This window comes from Sarcophilus harrisii, chromosome 1 (genome assembly GCF_902635505.1).
Source record: "Sarcophilus harrisii chromosome 1, mSarHar1.11, whole genome shotgun sequence".
Taxonomy (NCBI): domain Eukaryota; kingdom Metazoa; phylum Chordata; class Mammalia; order Dasyuromorphia; family Dasyuridae; genus Sarcophilus; species Sarcophilus harrisii.
Window position 1 is genome coordinate 570,836,227 of NC_045426.1, and position 16,257 is coordinate 570,852,483.

General features: G+C 37.9%; 1 protein-coding gene across 2 annotated transcripts in view; it reads left to right on the forward strand.

The window, feature by feature from the left end:
• The window catches only part of LRRC69 (leucine rich repeat containing 69), a 125,000-nt gene that overhangs the window by 34,707 nt on the left and 74,036 nt on the right, over window positions 1-16,257 (forward strand). For both annotated transcript variants that reach the window (XM_031946968.1, XM_031946969.1), the window contains exon 5: window positions 6,209-6,280. In XM_031946968.1, coding sequence (XP_031802828.1) covers window positions 6,209-6,280 — 72 coding nt within the window. The remainder of the gene's footprint in view (window positions 1-6,208; window positions 6,281-16,257) is intronic.

A 16,257-nucleotide genomic window follows, 5' to 3' on the forward strand; every position in this document is an offset into this window, starting at 1 on the left:
CATAATATTCATATACCACAATTTATTCAGCCATTCTCCAATTGATGGGCATCCACTACTTTCGGTTTCTGCACTACAAAGAGGACTGCCACAAACATTCTTGCCATATACAGGTTTCTTCTTCCTTCTTTAAATCTCTTTGGGATATAAGCCAGTAGTACCACTGTTGGATCAAAGGGTATGCACAGTTTGATAACTTTTTGAGCATAGTTCCAAAGTGCTCTCCAGAATGGCTGGATGTATTCACAATTCCACCAACAATGTATCAGTGTCCCTGTTTTCCCACATCCCCTCCAACATTGTGCATTATCTTTCCCTCTCATTCTAGCCAATCTGACAGATGTGTAGTGGTATCTCAGAGCTGTGTTAATTTGCATTTCTCTGATTAATAATGACTTGGAGCATCTTTTCATATGGCTAGAAATAGCTTCAATTTCTTCATCTGAGAATTGTCTGTTCATATCCTTTGACCATTTATCAATTGGAGAATGGATTGATTTCTTATGAATTAGAGTCAATTCTCTATATATTTTGGAAATGAGGCCTTTATCCGAACCTTTAACTGTAAAAATGTTTTCCCAGTTTATTGCTTCCCTTCTAATCTTGTCTGCATTAGTTTTGTTTGTACAAAAACTTTTCAATTTGATATAATCAAAATTTTCTATTTTGTGATCAATAATGATCTCTAGTTCTTCTTTGGTCATAAATTCCTTTCTCTTCCACAGGTAAACTATCCTATGTTCTTCCAATCTATTTTATAATCTCATTCTTAATGCCTAGGTCATGAACCCATTTTGATCTTATCTTGGTGTATGGTATTAAGTGTGGGTCACTGCCTAGTTTATGCCATACTAATTTCCAATTTTCCCAGCAATTTTTGTCAAACAGTGAGTTCTTATCTCATAAGCTGGGGTCTTTGGGTTTGTCAAATGTAGTGTTCTCTTCTTTTCTAAAATATGATCGTTCTCTGGGTGCAGATTTCTTAGGGAGCTTCTGGAGGCAGTCTTAGTTTCAGGTCAAAGTAATAATCACCTCAAATATAGCCAGCTATTAAAGTACAGTCCTTTATTGTCTCTTCCAAAATAGCCTGGTTAGTTTTCTTAGAGGCCTATCTCCCTCCTTGGTTCCAAGAGCTCTTGCAGCTTGTCCTTTGTTGCCTCCAGCTCCCTCTGAATCTCCACTTCTGCTCTTCTCAACTGACTGACTTCTGACTGATGCTCTAAGAGCTTATTATATATGATCTCTTAAAGGTGTGAACCCAAAGTTTGACTCCTCTTCTGAGAGAATGGGATTGTGGGTTCCTGACTTGTGAATCTCCTGGACTTGTGAACTCTAACATGTGAGCTAATGTGTGAACTCTCAAAGGTGTAAACTCCAAAGGTGTGAACCAATTGCATAAGCATTGTTTCTATCAACTCTAGTGAGTTAACACTTTGTAAAGATTCTAAGAGTGAAACACTAGATTATTAAAGTTATTGACTGTTTTGTCCTTTGAACCTAACCTATTTCACTGATCAACTAGTCTATTTCTTAGCCAATATCAAATAGTTTTGGTAATTACTGCTTTATAATATAATTTTAGATCTGGTACAGCTAGGCCACTTTCATTTGATTTTTTTCATTAGAGGGAAGGCTACTTTAAGCAAATTAAGAATTTCTGAGCAATCTCCTATATCAGAATGCTCAAAGCTGTGAACAAGAATAGTAAATAGGAAGTTTGGCATTGCAGTTAGATCCATAATCAAGATAATTATCAAAAAGAAGGCATAAAATCCTTATGGACAATGAAAATATGGGAGAATCAAGCTAGGTGGACTTGGAAATAGTTAGATGTTTGGACCCATAGAAACAATTAAGAATTGATGATGACCTGAAGAGAATTCTCTATTGAGAGAACTTGCTTCAAGAACTCTGTCTTTAGACTTAAGCTATTCAACATTTTTATCAATGTTATAGATGACTTAAATTAAGAGGCATTGAATAAAAATTTGTAGGTGGTGAAAAACTGAGGAATGACTAAAGTCTTGTAGGACTGAGTCAGGAGCTAAAGAATCTTCTAAATAAAAAATGATGGGCTTAATTAATTATCAAGTATTTATTAATCATCTTCTATGTGCCATGTACCACACTAATCCCTAAGATATAAGTACAAAGAATGAAACAATCACTACTTTCAAAAAGCCTATTTCCTAATGGGTTCATAATAATACCATATGTAAATATAAACTGTATAAATGTAAAATGAACAAATATATATAAAGTAGTTAAATATAAGAACATTTAGGAGGGAAAGCACCAGCAATTGGGAAAATCAGGAATCAGCTTCATACAGAAAATAGTGTTTGAAGTTTGCCAGAAGGGGATGGAGGTAGTGACTTGACAAAATGGAGATTAACAATGGAGAGTATTCCAGGTTTGTAGTATGACCAGGGCAAAAAGAGGGGAGATACAGTAATGAAATTTGATAAAATAAAATTTTATTTAAAATTTACTATTTTATTAAATAAATAAATCTATTTTATAAGTAAATACAAAGGAATAAATTTATAAATAAATATAAAGGAATTAATTTAAAATCTTATACTTGGTTTTGAAAAATCAGCTTTATAGATACTAGATGGGGAAAGAGGCACACAGAAAAACAGAAAATTCATGTAGAAAAAGTCCTGAAAGTTTTAGTTAACACTTAGTTCAATTTGAGTCAATAAGGTAGCATAGCAGACAAAAAAAGCTTATATGATCTGGAGCTGTATAAATAAAAGTTTCTAGCATAAGATTGTCCACAGTATCAAAATATTGTATAATAATCTATTGTGAATAACAGCTATTCTCAGCAATACAAAGGACAATTCCAAAGGACTTATAGTGAAAAAAATCTTCAGGTAAAATGAAAATTGAAGTATACTTTTTAAATTTTACTTTCTTCATTTTTCTTGTTTGTTTTTTTCTGTTTTCTTTCATAACATGATTGATATAGATATATGTTTTGCATGCTTGCATGTGATACCTACATCAAATTGCTGTCTTCTCAATGAGGAGGGAGGGGAGAGAGGAGAAGAATATGGAGCTCAAGTTTTTTTTTTTTTTTTTAAAAGATTAAAAATTGTTTGTTTGCATGTTATTGGGGAAAAAATAAAATATTAAATAAATAAAAATCTCCAGAATGAAGGTGGTTTTGCTTTGTGCTCTGAACTTGTTCAGGCTACATTTGAATATTATTACTTTGGAATACCATATTTCTGACGAATATTGAGATAGGGAAGTTTAGATGGTGAGAGGACCAGAGGACTGACCAAAAATATTGAAAATGATTAGCCTAGAAAGGTCTTCAATGTGGAAGCAATAGATTTTTTTCAAGAGAGTTTAAACTTTTCCTTTTTGTCATCTTTGTTCCTAGGGAGGGAAACTTGGAGCATTGATTATAGAAATTATAGAGAGACAGATTTTGACTTGAAAAAAGGGAAAACAAACCCAACTTCTTAATAATAAGGAGTGTATCAAGGTGGAATGAGTTGAATAAAGATGTGAATTCCAAGTGCTTAGCACAGAATAGGTGCTTAATAAATGTTATTGACTTGATTTGCTCATACTGGAAGTCTTCAAGTAATGGCTGGAAATGTTTTAGGTGGTTGTTGTTCAGTTGCTTCAGTCATGTTCAACTCTTTATGACTTCTTTTGAGGTTTTCTTGGCACAGATATTTGGGGTGGTTTGATATTGCTGCCTCCAAGTCATTTTACAGGTGATGAAACTTAGGAAAACAAGATGCATTGGTCAAAGTCACATGGCTAGAAAGTGTCTAAGGCAAGATTTTAACTCGGGTCTTTCTGATTCTAGGCCTGGTACTCTAACCATTTTGCCTTCCAGCTGTCATGTTTTAGGGGAAATTGAAGGGGGCATTCCTGTTCCAGGTTGTACTAGTTGACCTAAAATGTCCCTTCCAACTCTGAGAGTATCTGATTTTGTGAATTACATTAATCCTATCCTTCATTTGAATACTTTTCAGAATTGAGACACTAGTACATTGTTGGTGGAGTTGTGAAATGATACAACCATTTTGGGAAACAATTTGGAACTATGCCCAAAGGGCTATAAAACTGTGCATACCCTTTGATCCAGCAGAGACACTACTGGGTCTGTATCCCAAAGAGATCATAAAAGAGGGAAAGGAACCACATGTTCAAAATAATGTAGTAGCTCTTTGTGTGATGTCAAGGAAATGGAAATTTGCTAGATGCCCATTGATTGGGGAATGGTTGAATAAGTTATGGCATATTAACGTAATGGAATATTATTGTTCCATAAGAAATGATGAGCAGGCTGATTTCAGAAAAGCCTAGAAAGACTTACATAAACTGATATTGAATGAGATAAACAGAACCAAAGAACATTGTACACAGTAACAGCAAGATTATGTGATGATCAACTGTGATGGACTTGGTTTATCTTGTAGTAATTTAAGATAATTCAAATAAACTTGTGATGGAAAATGCATCCATATCCCTAGAGAGAATTATGGAGACTGAATGTGGATCAAAGCATAGTATTTTCACCTTTTTTGGTTTGTTTATTTGCTTTTTCTTTTTTTCTGCTTTTTTTTTCTCCTTTCAGTCTTATTTTTCTTGTACAACATGACAAATATGGAAATATGTTTAAAATGATTGCACATGTTTAACCTATATCAGATTGCTTGCTGTCTTGGAGAGGGGCGGAGGTAAGGGAAGGAGGGGAAAAATTTGGAACACATTACAAAAATGAATGTTGAAAACTATCTTTATATGTATTTGGAAAAATAAGATACTATTTGAAAAAAAAAGAAAATTTTTTCAGGTGGGATAGTTTTCAAGAGTGTCTCTGAAACATCCCAAATGTGTTCTCTGGAAAGATAGATGATTTATTTTTGGTTTACTTTTCTGCTTCAGTGCCCCTTGGCAAAGGTTTTTTCTACTATCATTAATCATTTTTCCTTTGAACAGTAAGTAGTAGGTTTCCTGATTTTTGGTCTTTTTATCTGTGTATAATTCTCCTGTGGTACAGAAGCTTTTTCTTCCTTGTGAGAGCTATATGCATCTTATGTTGGAAAAACCTCAACCTTCTTATGCCCTGACCTCCCTCTCCCCACTCTTTTTTTTAAACTTCAGGATCTTCAGATCTTTGGCTTAGACCCATTCCTATTTATTTAGAGTCTTATTTTTATTTGTTTTTCTTCTGGGTCTTTTCCTTCATCCTGCTGGAGTATATATCATTTGTCCTAATAAGGCAAAAAGCAGAGAAGTTATGCCTGAGCCATTTTTCATTTTTTCTTCTTGTGAAGAGTACAATCTGCATTTAATGTTCATATATTTGTTAATAGGTTGTAGCAGAAACACCAACATGGTACCTTCTTTTTGTGCCACTAGAACAATTCATTTAACCTTATTAGATGCTAATATTGAAATCCTCTGTTTTTTGTGACTTCCCCAACTGGCCCGCACTGCCCCATCCACTGCAAAATGATACAACATAGTTCCCTGGTCACTCATAGCCTCTTTAAGGAAGTCAGGCGTTCCAAGCACTTTATCTTCTAATCTTCATGTATGATTAATCCGTTTCATATCCTTGCCAATTGTTCTCAAGACATTTACTAGTTTTGTGACTTTGCACAAGTAACTTAACTTATGTTTGTCTTAGTTTATTCAATGTAAATTGGGGATAATCATAGCACTTCCCTTGGAAGGTTATTATGAACATCAAACTACATAGTATTTGTAAAAGATATTGAGCACAATTATGGACACATAATAGGTATTGAATAAATGCTCTTTCCCCTTCCCCTTAAAAAAATTTGCCAGGAAAAAATCTAAACTTCTCCCACACCTCCCATTGTTCTTTCTTTTCTGCTTGTTGATGAACACATTTCTCAGTATATTTGTGTCCTATCCTGTCCAGCAGAGATGATTTCTGTTGTTGGATATTGCTGGAGAAGATTAAGAGGTTTCCAATAAGGAAATCATAGATCATCAGCAATTCTTCAGTGGCTCATGAGCCACCTCACTGGAAAAAAAATTTTTTTTGAAACAATCATTTCCTTTTTCTTAGTAATGATTTAATTTACGACTTTGAATGGCCACATTATTGTTTTATTGTTTGACCTAAAAATTAGGTCTCTATACTTAAATTTTTGTAGCTGTTTTAAAATTTTATTTCATTTTTTTTCTATTTGTCATTCAGGTGCTCTGCTCAATGAGCAATTTAAAAATACTAGACATAGCTGGAAACCTTATTCAATTACTTCCAAGAAAAGTAAGTACTTTGGCTCCATTTCCCTCTCCCCCCATTTACATAGTCAAACCTCTTCTATATTATAGTGTTAATGGGAAAATGAAGGGAATTAGTTTAATTTGAATAAAGTGAAGTAATGAATTTAATTTGATTTATGATTCCTACATATGTTCTCATTTCCTTCTATATTTTTCCTTTCTTCTTTCCCTCACGATCCTCAGTGAACTTGAATTAAGTGAACCATTATTGCTGCAATACACATTGAACCATAAGCTTTAGTCAAAATGGTTTCTGTCATTACAACCCTTTTAAAAATCACTTTATGTTTCTCAAAATATACATGTCTATCCTTTGTAGAAGGTCAAAGGTGACAGACACTTCAGGAAAGGCCATCCAGGAGGATTTAAGGCATAAATTGTAGAAATCCATCTGTTCCCCTCCAAAAACGAACAACCCCCCCAAAAAAAACCTGGAATACATTTTGATCTTGTTTTATTTCAAGAAAATGAAAAAAAAATGATTACTTGTAAGCATATTTAAGTCTTCTCTAACATGATAACCAGAAAAAAAGAAACAAAAATTTCAAAATTCTTTCTTCAACCTTGCTAGTCTTTCAGCTCCTGTTGTTGAGGTCTAGATTTGGGGTACCTAAATGAGATTAGAGTTTAGTTGAGGTCTAATGGCAGGTTTGGGGTACAGGGAGTCAAACAGAGCTCCCCTGCAACCCCCTTGGATTTGGTGCAAGGCTACGGCGGTAAATGATGTCTAGTAGTGGCACGAGTTCCTATTGGCCTGAGAGCTAGATTGAAAAAAAAGAGGTTTATTGTTGGTTTTGGAAGTAAGGAGATAGGTGAAGGTAGAGATAAGGGGGGCACCAGACAGAGGGTCCAGTGGACAGAGGGTCCTCACAGGGCTGGCATGTTTGGAATCTCTGCAAAGAGGGCTTCCCAACGTGGCCCTTTTATAATAAGAGACTTAGTTTGAGAGGCTTTTGGGTGTAGCCCCAAAATTGGCTCAGGTCCGGGTGGGGCTGGGACAGGTCCGGATCTTCTATTGGAATTCAAAGGGACCAGGATTTGTGAGTTAAAGGGTAATTACATTGGGGGTGGTGGTGTTGGAAATCAAAGATAGGAAACTTTCCCACATCATTCCCCCCTCAAGCAGTTGGAACTTAAATTCATTTAAGGAAAAAGACATGGGGCAAAGTCTCTTATTGAGGCAGAATTGAAGATTTTCTCCTTCCAGGATTTTCCAAGTTCAGGGGTCCCCTCTTCATTCCCCCCCCTCAAGCAGTCACCTCTAAAGGCATATGGGAAAAGGAGCGCCGATCTCTTAACTGCTTCGAGCTGTCAAGGTTCGTAGAGATTTGGGGTTTCATGCCAGGTGGTGAGGCATGAAATGTGGGGTTTGGGGATGGCAGCAGGGCATCTAAGGGGTGTTTGTCCCGGTCAGTTGAGATTAAGGCTTTTTCCTCAAACCCAGTGTTCTTCTCTGCATTAAGAGACAGCTTAAAATCTCCAGGGATGAGGGAGGGAAGCCAATTCATTGCAAAACCCGAAGACTTTCCCATTCTATAAGTAACCTTCCTAGACGTCTCTAGAAGGTGTCACAAAGGGCCTCCTAGAAGGCCGTTTGCCAAAGAAAAACCAGGTTTCATCCTCATAGCATCCTGTGAGCGAGTAATTTCATCTAAAGACTCCAGGAGCCTGGCAGCAAGCTCAAATTAGCCTGGGACTTTGAGCCTTCCTCCCCCTCCTCCACCCCCCCTCAATTATAGAAAGGTGATGTGGTGGGTTTGCCTCAGTGGAAACCTCCTAAGAGGGCCACCAACATTGAGGGCAAGGTAGCCAAGGAGAAGTGTGGTAGGAGTGGGTGTGTTCTCCATTTCAATAGCTTCTCACTTTACTCTGGACAGTCAGTATGCATATTCTATAGTTCCTGGGCTCCTTGAGCCGTAGTGTCTCAAGGAATGGGGGAGGGAAAACAGGGGATAAGTGTAGAGAGCTTGAGAAAAGCAGGACAGGAAAGACAGACAGACTTCTTTCCTAAAGGTGTTCACCAGCTTCTTAAATGGCTTCAGTTTCTCCCATTAACTCATTTCTTGCTGCAGTCAAGGAATGAGGGGAGAAAAGGGGAAAAAAAGCCATCTTCTAAAGAATTTAATTTGCCTTGACCTGGAATTTTATTCCCCAGCCATCATTCCAAAGGTCTTTTTTGAAGCTGCAACCTTGCCAGGGTTGGAGCCCAGAAAAAAAGCCCTTTAATTGTTGGCAGGGACATAGAAGGCAATTCAGAAAATAGAACAGAGTGTGCTAAGAGCAAAAGGTTTTAGGACTGAGAAAATTAAGAGCAAAAGAGTTCCCACCTGTAGGGTTAGGTAGGAAAGTGAGAGAGACAGACCTAGCTTGGTTTACCTAGGCTATCTCTCCACAAGCAACTGAGAAAAGGTTTCAAGTAGTGCCCTGAGGCCAAGAAAAAAAAAGAGCAGTTTAAAATCCCCAGTCTTTGTAGACAGCCTCGTGAGCATGCAAAAGCATAATTCTGAGGCTTCTACAGTTGAAAGGCTGGCTGTATGGGAGGGGTATTGCTCTAACACAGGATGACCAAATCAGGGAAACCGAGTCCCGTTTAAAATGTATGGGACGAGCACACTTCCCGAGGGCTGGAAGATGCGGCTTTTAAGAGCCAGGTAAAGGTCTGGGAGTGGCGTGGCTCACTTGTCCAGATTGCCAGCAAAGTTCTGTTTTAAAAGTTTAAAACCTTTCCGGAGATTTGAGGAAATTAAGAGTGAGTCCCCAATCTCCCCATTGTACAGTAACCTCAAGAAGGAGACGGGATAGGAGCATTTAAATGGCAGGTTGCCAAGCCACATGGGAGAGGTCTGAAACAGGCCTCAAGTTTTACACTCCCCACTCGATGGAAGAAAGGGGAGGAAAGGCCAGAGCGAGGGTAGGGGAGGAAGAGATGCCATTTTACCCGGCTTGGTGCGTCCCGAATGGCGAGGTCTCCTCTGGCGACTCTGTGCAGGAACTTGAGGGCGGGGCAGCCCTCAAGATATTGCTGGGAGAGCAAGACCTGAAGGAGAGACCGCTCACCCCTGTCCAGGGAGTAGCAGCCATGGGCAGAGACAGTCTCTAAACTCACCCCAAGTCAGGGACCTTTCTCCCCTTGGCTGGAGCCTGACCATTAGAAACTCCATTGCATTTAACAGTGGAGTGGGAGAAGGGCTCAAACACGGTTCCTCTTACGTTTCTCCGGTTATCTACCCAGCACAGATCAAAGAGAGCACTGGCCTGGGACCCCCGAGAAGGGTGGGGTCCCCAGAACGGACATGTGTCTCCTTGGTCTGGAGGGGGGGGGGTGTTAAAGAGACACTTCCTCTCGTGTCTCAGAGTCCCTGCCTGAGAGCAGGGCATTCTAGTGAAAAAGATTAGAAATGCATTGATATGCAAAGGAAGGGCCTTTGTCTCTCCAAAGCATTTGGACAGAGGGAGTTAACTCAAGCAAAGAATCTGCTCCTGGAAAGATTTGAGGCAGGGGAATGTCTAGATTGTGGACAGGTAAAAACTTTTAGTTTTCCAAATCCTTGCAGCCTCTCTCGTATCTCTTAGAGACAGAGAGCCCACAAAAGAGGCCTTTTGTCAAACCGCAGCAATTCCTCAAGAATTGTGCCAGAGCTTAGAGCTCCCACTGATGACCGAAGCCCGACCCTGAGGGCTTTGGGTGTCCACTGCAAGATTGGGAAAGAAAAAAGTCTTTTACCTTGTCCAGAGTTCCGGATTGCCTGGTAAGAATTGAGGCCTTTTCACCTGAAATGCAAGTAGGGTGAGAGGGAACACAGATATTCTCCCCACTACCTTTAGAGAGAGAGACAAAAGAATGCAGATTCTTCCCAGAAGAATAATGCTTGAACAGCTCAAAACCCAGATTGTTCTGAGTGTCCCAAAAAGGTTGGGGTTCGGTTTGGTCGCCAAATTATCTAGCTTCTGGTGTTCGTTTCATCAGGAAACCAAATGTTGAGGTCTAGATTTGGGGTACCTAAATGAGATTAGAGTTTAATTGAGGTCTAGTGGCAGGTTTGGGGTACAGGGAGTCAAACAGAGCTCCCCTGCAACCCGCTTGGATTCGGCGCAAGGATACCGTGGTAAATGAGGTCTAGTAGCTGCATGAGTTCCCATTAAAGGAATTTATTGGCCCAAGAGCTAGATTGATAAAAGAGGTTTATTATTGGTTTTGGAAGTAAGGAGATAGGTGAAGGTAGAGATAAGGAGGGCACTGGACAGAGGGTCCTCACATGGCCAGCATGTTTGGAATCTCTGCAAAGAGGGGTTCCCAATGTGGCCCTTTTAAAATAGGAGACTTAGCTGGAGGGGCTTTTGGGTGTAGTCCCAAAGTTGGCTCAGATCGGGATGGGGCTGGGACAGGTCCGGATCTTCTATTGGAATTCAAAGGGACCAGGATTTGTGAGTTAAAGGGTAATTACATTGGGGAGAGAGGGGTGTTAAGAATCAAAGATAGGAATCTTTCCCACATCACTATTCCATTTCTTTTTTCTCCTTTTTACTAATAAGTGAAAGTGTAGAAGTGATTATCAGGAGTATCTGACATCAGATTATTACTATTTTAAAAGGTATTCTTCCTCCTCCTCTTTCTGATCTTCTTTTAATATAAAGAATCTTTGTTATAAAGCAAATAAGGACATATTTGAGATCTCTCCCATAGCAAGGGTAGGGCTGGGGAACTTCAGTAAACACAGCATCTGCCTATCCTTCCCTGTCACTCTGACTTTACTTGCCAAGGTTGTTTCTATCTTACTTGGATGCTTTGACCATTCCCAGAGGCAGAGACAGGCAAGGATGTCTCTTCTCCTCCCTCTGCACCTGGTATTTCTCTCACTCCCAATCATTCCTGCTGTTCTCCAGTCAGAACCTGTGCCTGGATCCCATGGCATCATGGTGTAAGAAACAAGTATCTTACCAAGAACTCCACTGACTCATTGATGAATTCAGGAAAGATTTATTTTATATTCTTGCAAGAATGGGTGCCTAGGTGAGTAGACACACCTTTGAAACTCCAAAGGCAGCATTTTATTTCCTTCCTATCATGAAGCACAAGTCCCTCCCCCGATTCCCCATTAATTGGATGTCACAGAGTATGAATCTCTACCCCACATTACACAGCCACTCTCTGCCTCCAAGAAGTTTACATTCTAGAAGGAGGGAAATTACTGGAGGAGGGTTAGGGACAAAGAATAAAAGCAAATCTCAGGCCATCAGCCCTGATTACAAAATACTTTCTCTCCCTCCAGGGGTTTGCATTCTTACTTTCTTTTGGGGGAAGAATAATCTCCACCCTTGATTATTCTTTGATGTCCTTATAGGTTTCAGTTTTTAATTTCTAATTTCTAATTCTAATTCCTCGATTTAATTTTCATAATTGTGGAAACCAAATAAATGCCTATCTATTTCTCACAATGGGAAAATGAGTCCTTGTTCTCTTCTAGTTAATGCCTGCCCCTTGGTTCAGGATCCTTTATCAGAGAAATCAAATCTCCTACTGTACACTTTGGCATTTCTATCAGTCTTAGAGGAAACAAATCTGATGATTAAGTATAAGGAATTTATGTTTAATTTCAGCTTAAGATCCATTCCACTGATTTGCTTTTCTATTTTAAAAAATCTGGTACTAAACTCTTGATAATTGTTCATGCAGGATCTTTGGAGAGAGAGAGAGAGAGAGAGAGAGAGAGAGAGAGAGAGAGAGAAAGAAAGAAAGAAATGTTGAGACAAGACAGATGTCTCAATAAACACAAACTGCTATGCTATTGCTTCAGAATATATTCGCAGTTACACCAGCAGTAAATTAACACACACATTATTCTTTAGCTCTGACAATAAATTAATAGACTTAAGACAGGAAAGAAATTTTGATTTTGTATACTACAATATTCTTTTTATAAACGAGGAAGCAACCCATTCAAAGCTTCCAAACAACAAATGGCAGAACCAATCTTTCAACTCAATTCCCTAATTTCAAATCCTTCAGTTAAAGTGCAACAACCTAATTGATCTGAAATTTTGAGTATTCTTCCTCCCTCTCCCCCGCCCAAAAGAATCAGTGACATCACAGGGTGATATCTTGATTCACACTTGAATTGGATTTAAATGAGGCAGAGTTGTAAACCCTTGTGGTTTCTTCCAGAGTCATTAAAGTCCAGTGGAAAGACAAAAGTCAGGATGGCTGGTCATAGATTGGGATGCAGTGAATGACTTTGGCATTTCAATGTCTGACCAAGCTCTAAGCACTCCACAAGACCTACTTCAGTCAAAGGCAGTTGGAATAAATAGTTGTGATTTGTCCATTCCTCAGGGTCATCTTCACATGCTTGGGGCCCCTAACTTACTAATGCTTTGGTTACCTTCAGCTTGGCTTATTTTATTTGTTGAGACTGTTTACCAGAGTGTATCTGCTGCTCATGCTACAATTTCTTGTAACCACAGATGAGAGTTAGATGACAAGTGGACATCAAAAGTGGATGAGTAGCCCCCCAAAGGGCTCCGCAAGCCCTCACAGTAGAGGTGCTAGTTCTTTTTGAATATTCATATGGCCAAGAGAATTTTGTTTTTGTCCTTGTGTCACCAGTGTTTCACACATAGTAGGAACTTAATAAATGCTTGTTGAATGACAAATTGATTATCATTCAAAAACTGACTACCAGTTGATAAAGTTCATTAGATATAGCAGTTCATTAAGATAACTTATTAAGGTGTGGAATGTTAGGATCTGTGAAGGTAATGTCTGTACCAATGGTAGCATGGGTCTTCAAAAATTCCAAAATAATTCATTTTTCATAATCTTTCAGATTTGTATTTCTTCTTCATTCCCAATATCACCATTTAAGTTAGGAATGTTTCTAGTCATTCCCATTCATATAATGCTTGCTGACTGTTTTAGATAGATGTTGTTTATCATTTTACAGAAAACTTCATTTACTTCTGTGCTTTCAAATGTTTTTTAACAGAGATAGATACTGTATTTTGCATTATTGAAATAATCATATGATTTCTCTTAGTTTTATAATTGATATGGTCAATTATGCTGATAGTTTTCCTGATATTGAAACAGCCTTGTATTTCTGGTATAAATCCCACTTGGTACAGTGTATCATCCTGATGATAAATGTTGTAATCTCTTTGCTAATATTTTACTTAAGATTTTTCCATCAATATTCATTAAGGAAATTAGTCTATAACTTTCTTTCACTGTTTTGGTTCTCCCTGGCTTAGATATCAGCACCATAGTTGTGTCATAAAAGGAATTTAGTAAGACTCTTCACATATTGTCCCAAATAATTTATATAGTATTGGAATTAATAGTTCTTTAAATGTTCCATAGAATTCACTTGTAAATTCATCTGGTCTTGGAGGTTTTTTTCTTAGGTAGTTATCAATGGCTTTCTCTTTTTCTAAAGTGGGGCTATTTAAATATTTTACTTCCTCTTCGGTTATTCTGGGCAATTTACATTTTTAAAACATTCATTCATTTCACTTATAATTATCAGATTTATTGGTATACAATTGGGCAAAATAGCTCCTAATTAATTTCCTCTTCACTCCTCTTCATTGGTGATAAATTCACCTTTTTCTTTTTTGATATTGATAATTTCGTTTTCTTCTATTCTTTTTCTAAACAAATTAATCCAAATGTTTATCTATTTTGCTGGGTTTTTCATAAAACTAACTCTTAGATTTATTAATTAGATAAATAACTTTCTTTCAATTGCTTTAATTTTGCCTTTGATTTTCAATATATAGTTTCTTTCATTATCTCTTTTAATTAGATCTATTTTTGCTTTTGCTTGGTCTGAGATCAAGATCACTACTCCTGTTTTTTGTTTGTTTTTTGTTTTACTTGAGCTGAAGCGTAATATATTTTGTTCCAGCTATTTTCCTTTATTCTGTGTGTATCTGCTTTAAGATATATATATTTTTTAACTTTTAAAACTTTGAATGATTCTTGATATTTCATTGAGGATTCATTTCCATTTGTCCAATTCTAATTTTTAATAATATTTTTCTTTGTCTAGTTTTTTTTTTTTTAACCTCCTTTTCCATTTGGCCAACTGTACTTTTCAAGGAGTTGTTAAGAAGAATGGAGTTTTTCTCCCCATTTTACCAAATCTATTTTTTAAGGAATTGTTTATTTCATTATATATTTATTATCCATTTTGCCAAATCTATTCCTTTGGTCAATTTCTATGCTTCCTTTTCTAAGTTATTGTCTTTTTTTCCAAGCTATTGACTCCCTTCCCCCCTCCCCCCAATTCACCTACATAGCTCTCATTTCTTTACCCAATTTTTCTTCTATCTGTCTCATATGATTTTAAAAATTCTGTTTGAGCTCTTCCCAGAGAACCTTTTGAGCTTGAGAACAATTCATATCCCCCTTTGAAACTTCACATGTAGACATTTTGCCATTGCTGTCCTCTTCTGGGTTTGTGTTCTGATCTTCTCTATTATCATAGTAGCTTGTTTTTGCTTTTTTGTTCATTTTTAAAAGTTGAGTTTTGCTCCTAGGACAAAGACTGTCCGGGGCTTCTTTTTCAGAGGGACAGAAGCCTCTCACTGACTTTCTGCACTGGAATCTATGATGCTGCTGTATAGGTCCTTGCCTAGTGCCCCTTGTTATGCCAGGATCCCAGGGACTAGTAATTTGTCTTCTGTATTTGAATTGGAGGTCTCACAGCTGGTTTACTAAGTTACTGGTCCTCTGAGCCAAGATGGAGAAGCCAACACTGCTGGTCTGTACTTTGGCTAAGGACCTCACATTAGATTTCCCTGTGCTGCACCTGCAATGAACCATGTTCCCCTCACTGAAGTGCCTTTCCTGAAGTCCTTCCCAGATATCTTAAGCTGGAAAATTGTTTCACTGTGAATGTTTGTGGTTTCTGTCACTCCAAAACTCTGTTCAAAGGCTTGACCTAGTACTGATTCTGAGGGAAACTGGAGAGATCTCAGGCAATGTCCTAGCTTCTCTCAGCCATCTTTGCCAGCCCTTCCTACTATCGCCATTTTCACTGTGGCTCCCATCATCTCTTCCTTGGACTGTGATAATTGTCTCATCTTGTTTTTCTGCCTTTTCTTCCACTTCCCATTGCAGTCTATCTTGATTCTAACTGTAAATTATTTTTTTAAATGATACTTTCCTAGTATTTCTCTTTTACTAAATAAACATAATTGTTTCCTAATATCTCGAATTCCAGTCTCAGTTCCTGAATTTAGCATTCTTGACATGCATAATCTGTTTTCTATCTTACCTATATGACTTATCTCCCACTATTCTCAATCAGTAATTCTCTCCTTCGTTCTGAGTAGTATCCTTTCTGTTCTCCACCCTTCTGCCTTATACTACCCTTCTTCACGTACAGCATGTTCATTCCTACCTCAGAAATTCATTCAGAATCTCAGAGATGAAAGAGACCTCAGCAGCCATATAGTTCAACCCATAGCTTAACAAGAATATTCTCCGTCCACATGCCCAATGTCATCTTAGTGCTTTCTTGAGGACTTCTTTTGAAGGGGAATCTGATTCCAAAAATCTGATTGTCTTTTCTTCTAAGTTGTCATCTTTCTTGACCTCTTTGTTTTATCTGATACCTCTGATGCCTAAATAGTGAAGAATACTCTTTATTCTTTAATATTTCATGACATAATTCTTTACTCTGCCTTCTCTTACCTATCTGATTACTCCTCAGTCTGCTTTGGCAGCTCGTTATCCATATTGCTGTCCCCTAGCCATTGGTGTACATCAAGGTTCTGTCTTGGGACATAGTCTCTTCTAATCTCTTTCTCTGCGATCTCAAAAGTGCCCACAAATTTAATTATCATGTCCACGCAGATGACTCTTAGATCTATATATGTCCAATCCTAGTTTCTCTTCTGAGTTCTGTCCCATCAAATGCTGTGCAGGGAGAAGAAAGCTGACCAAGGCAGATTGAG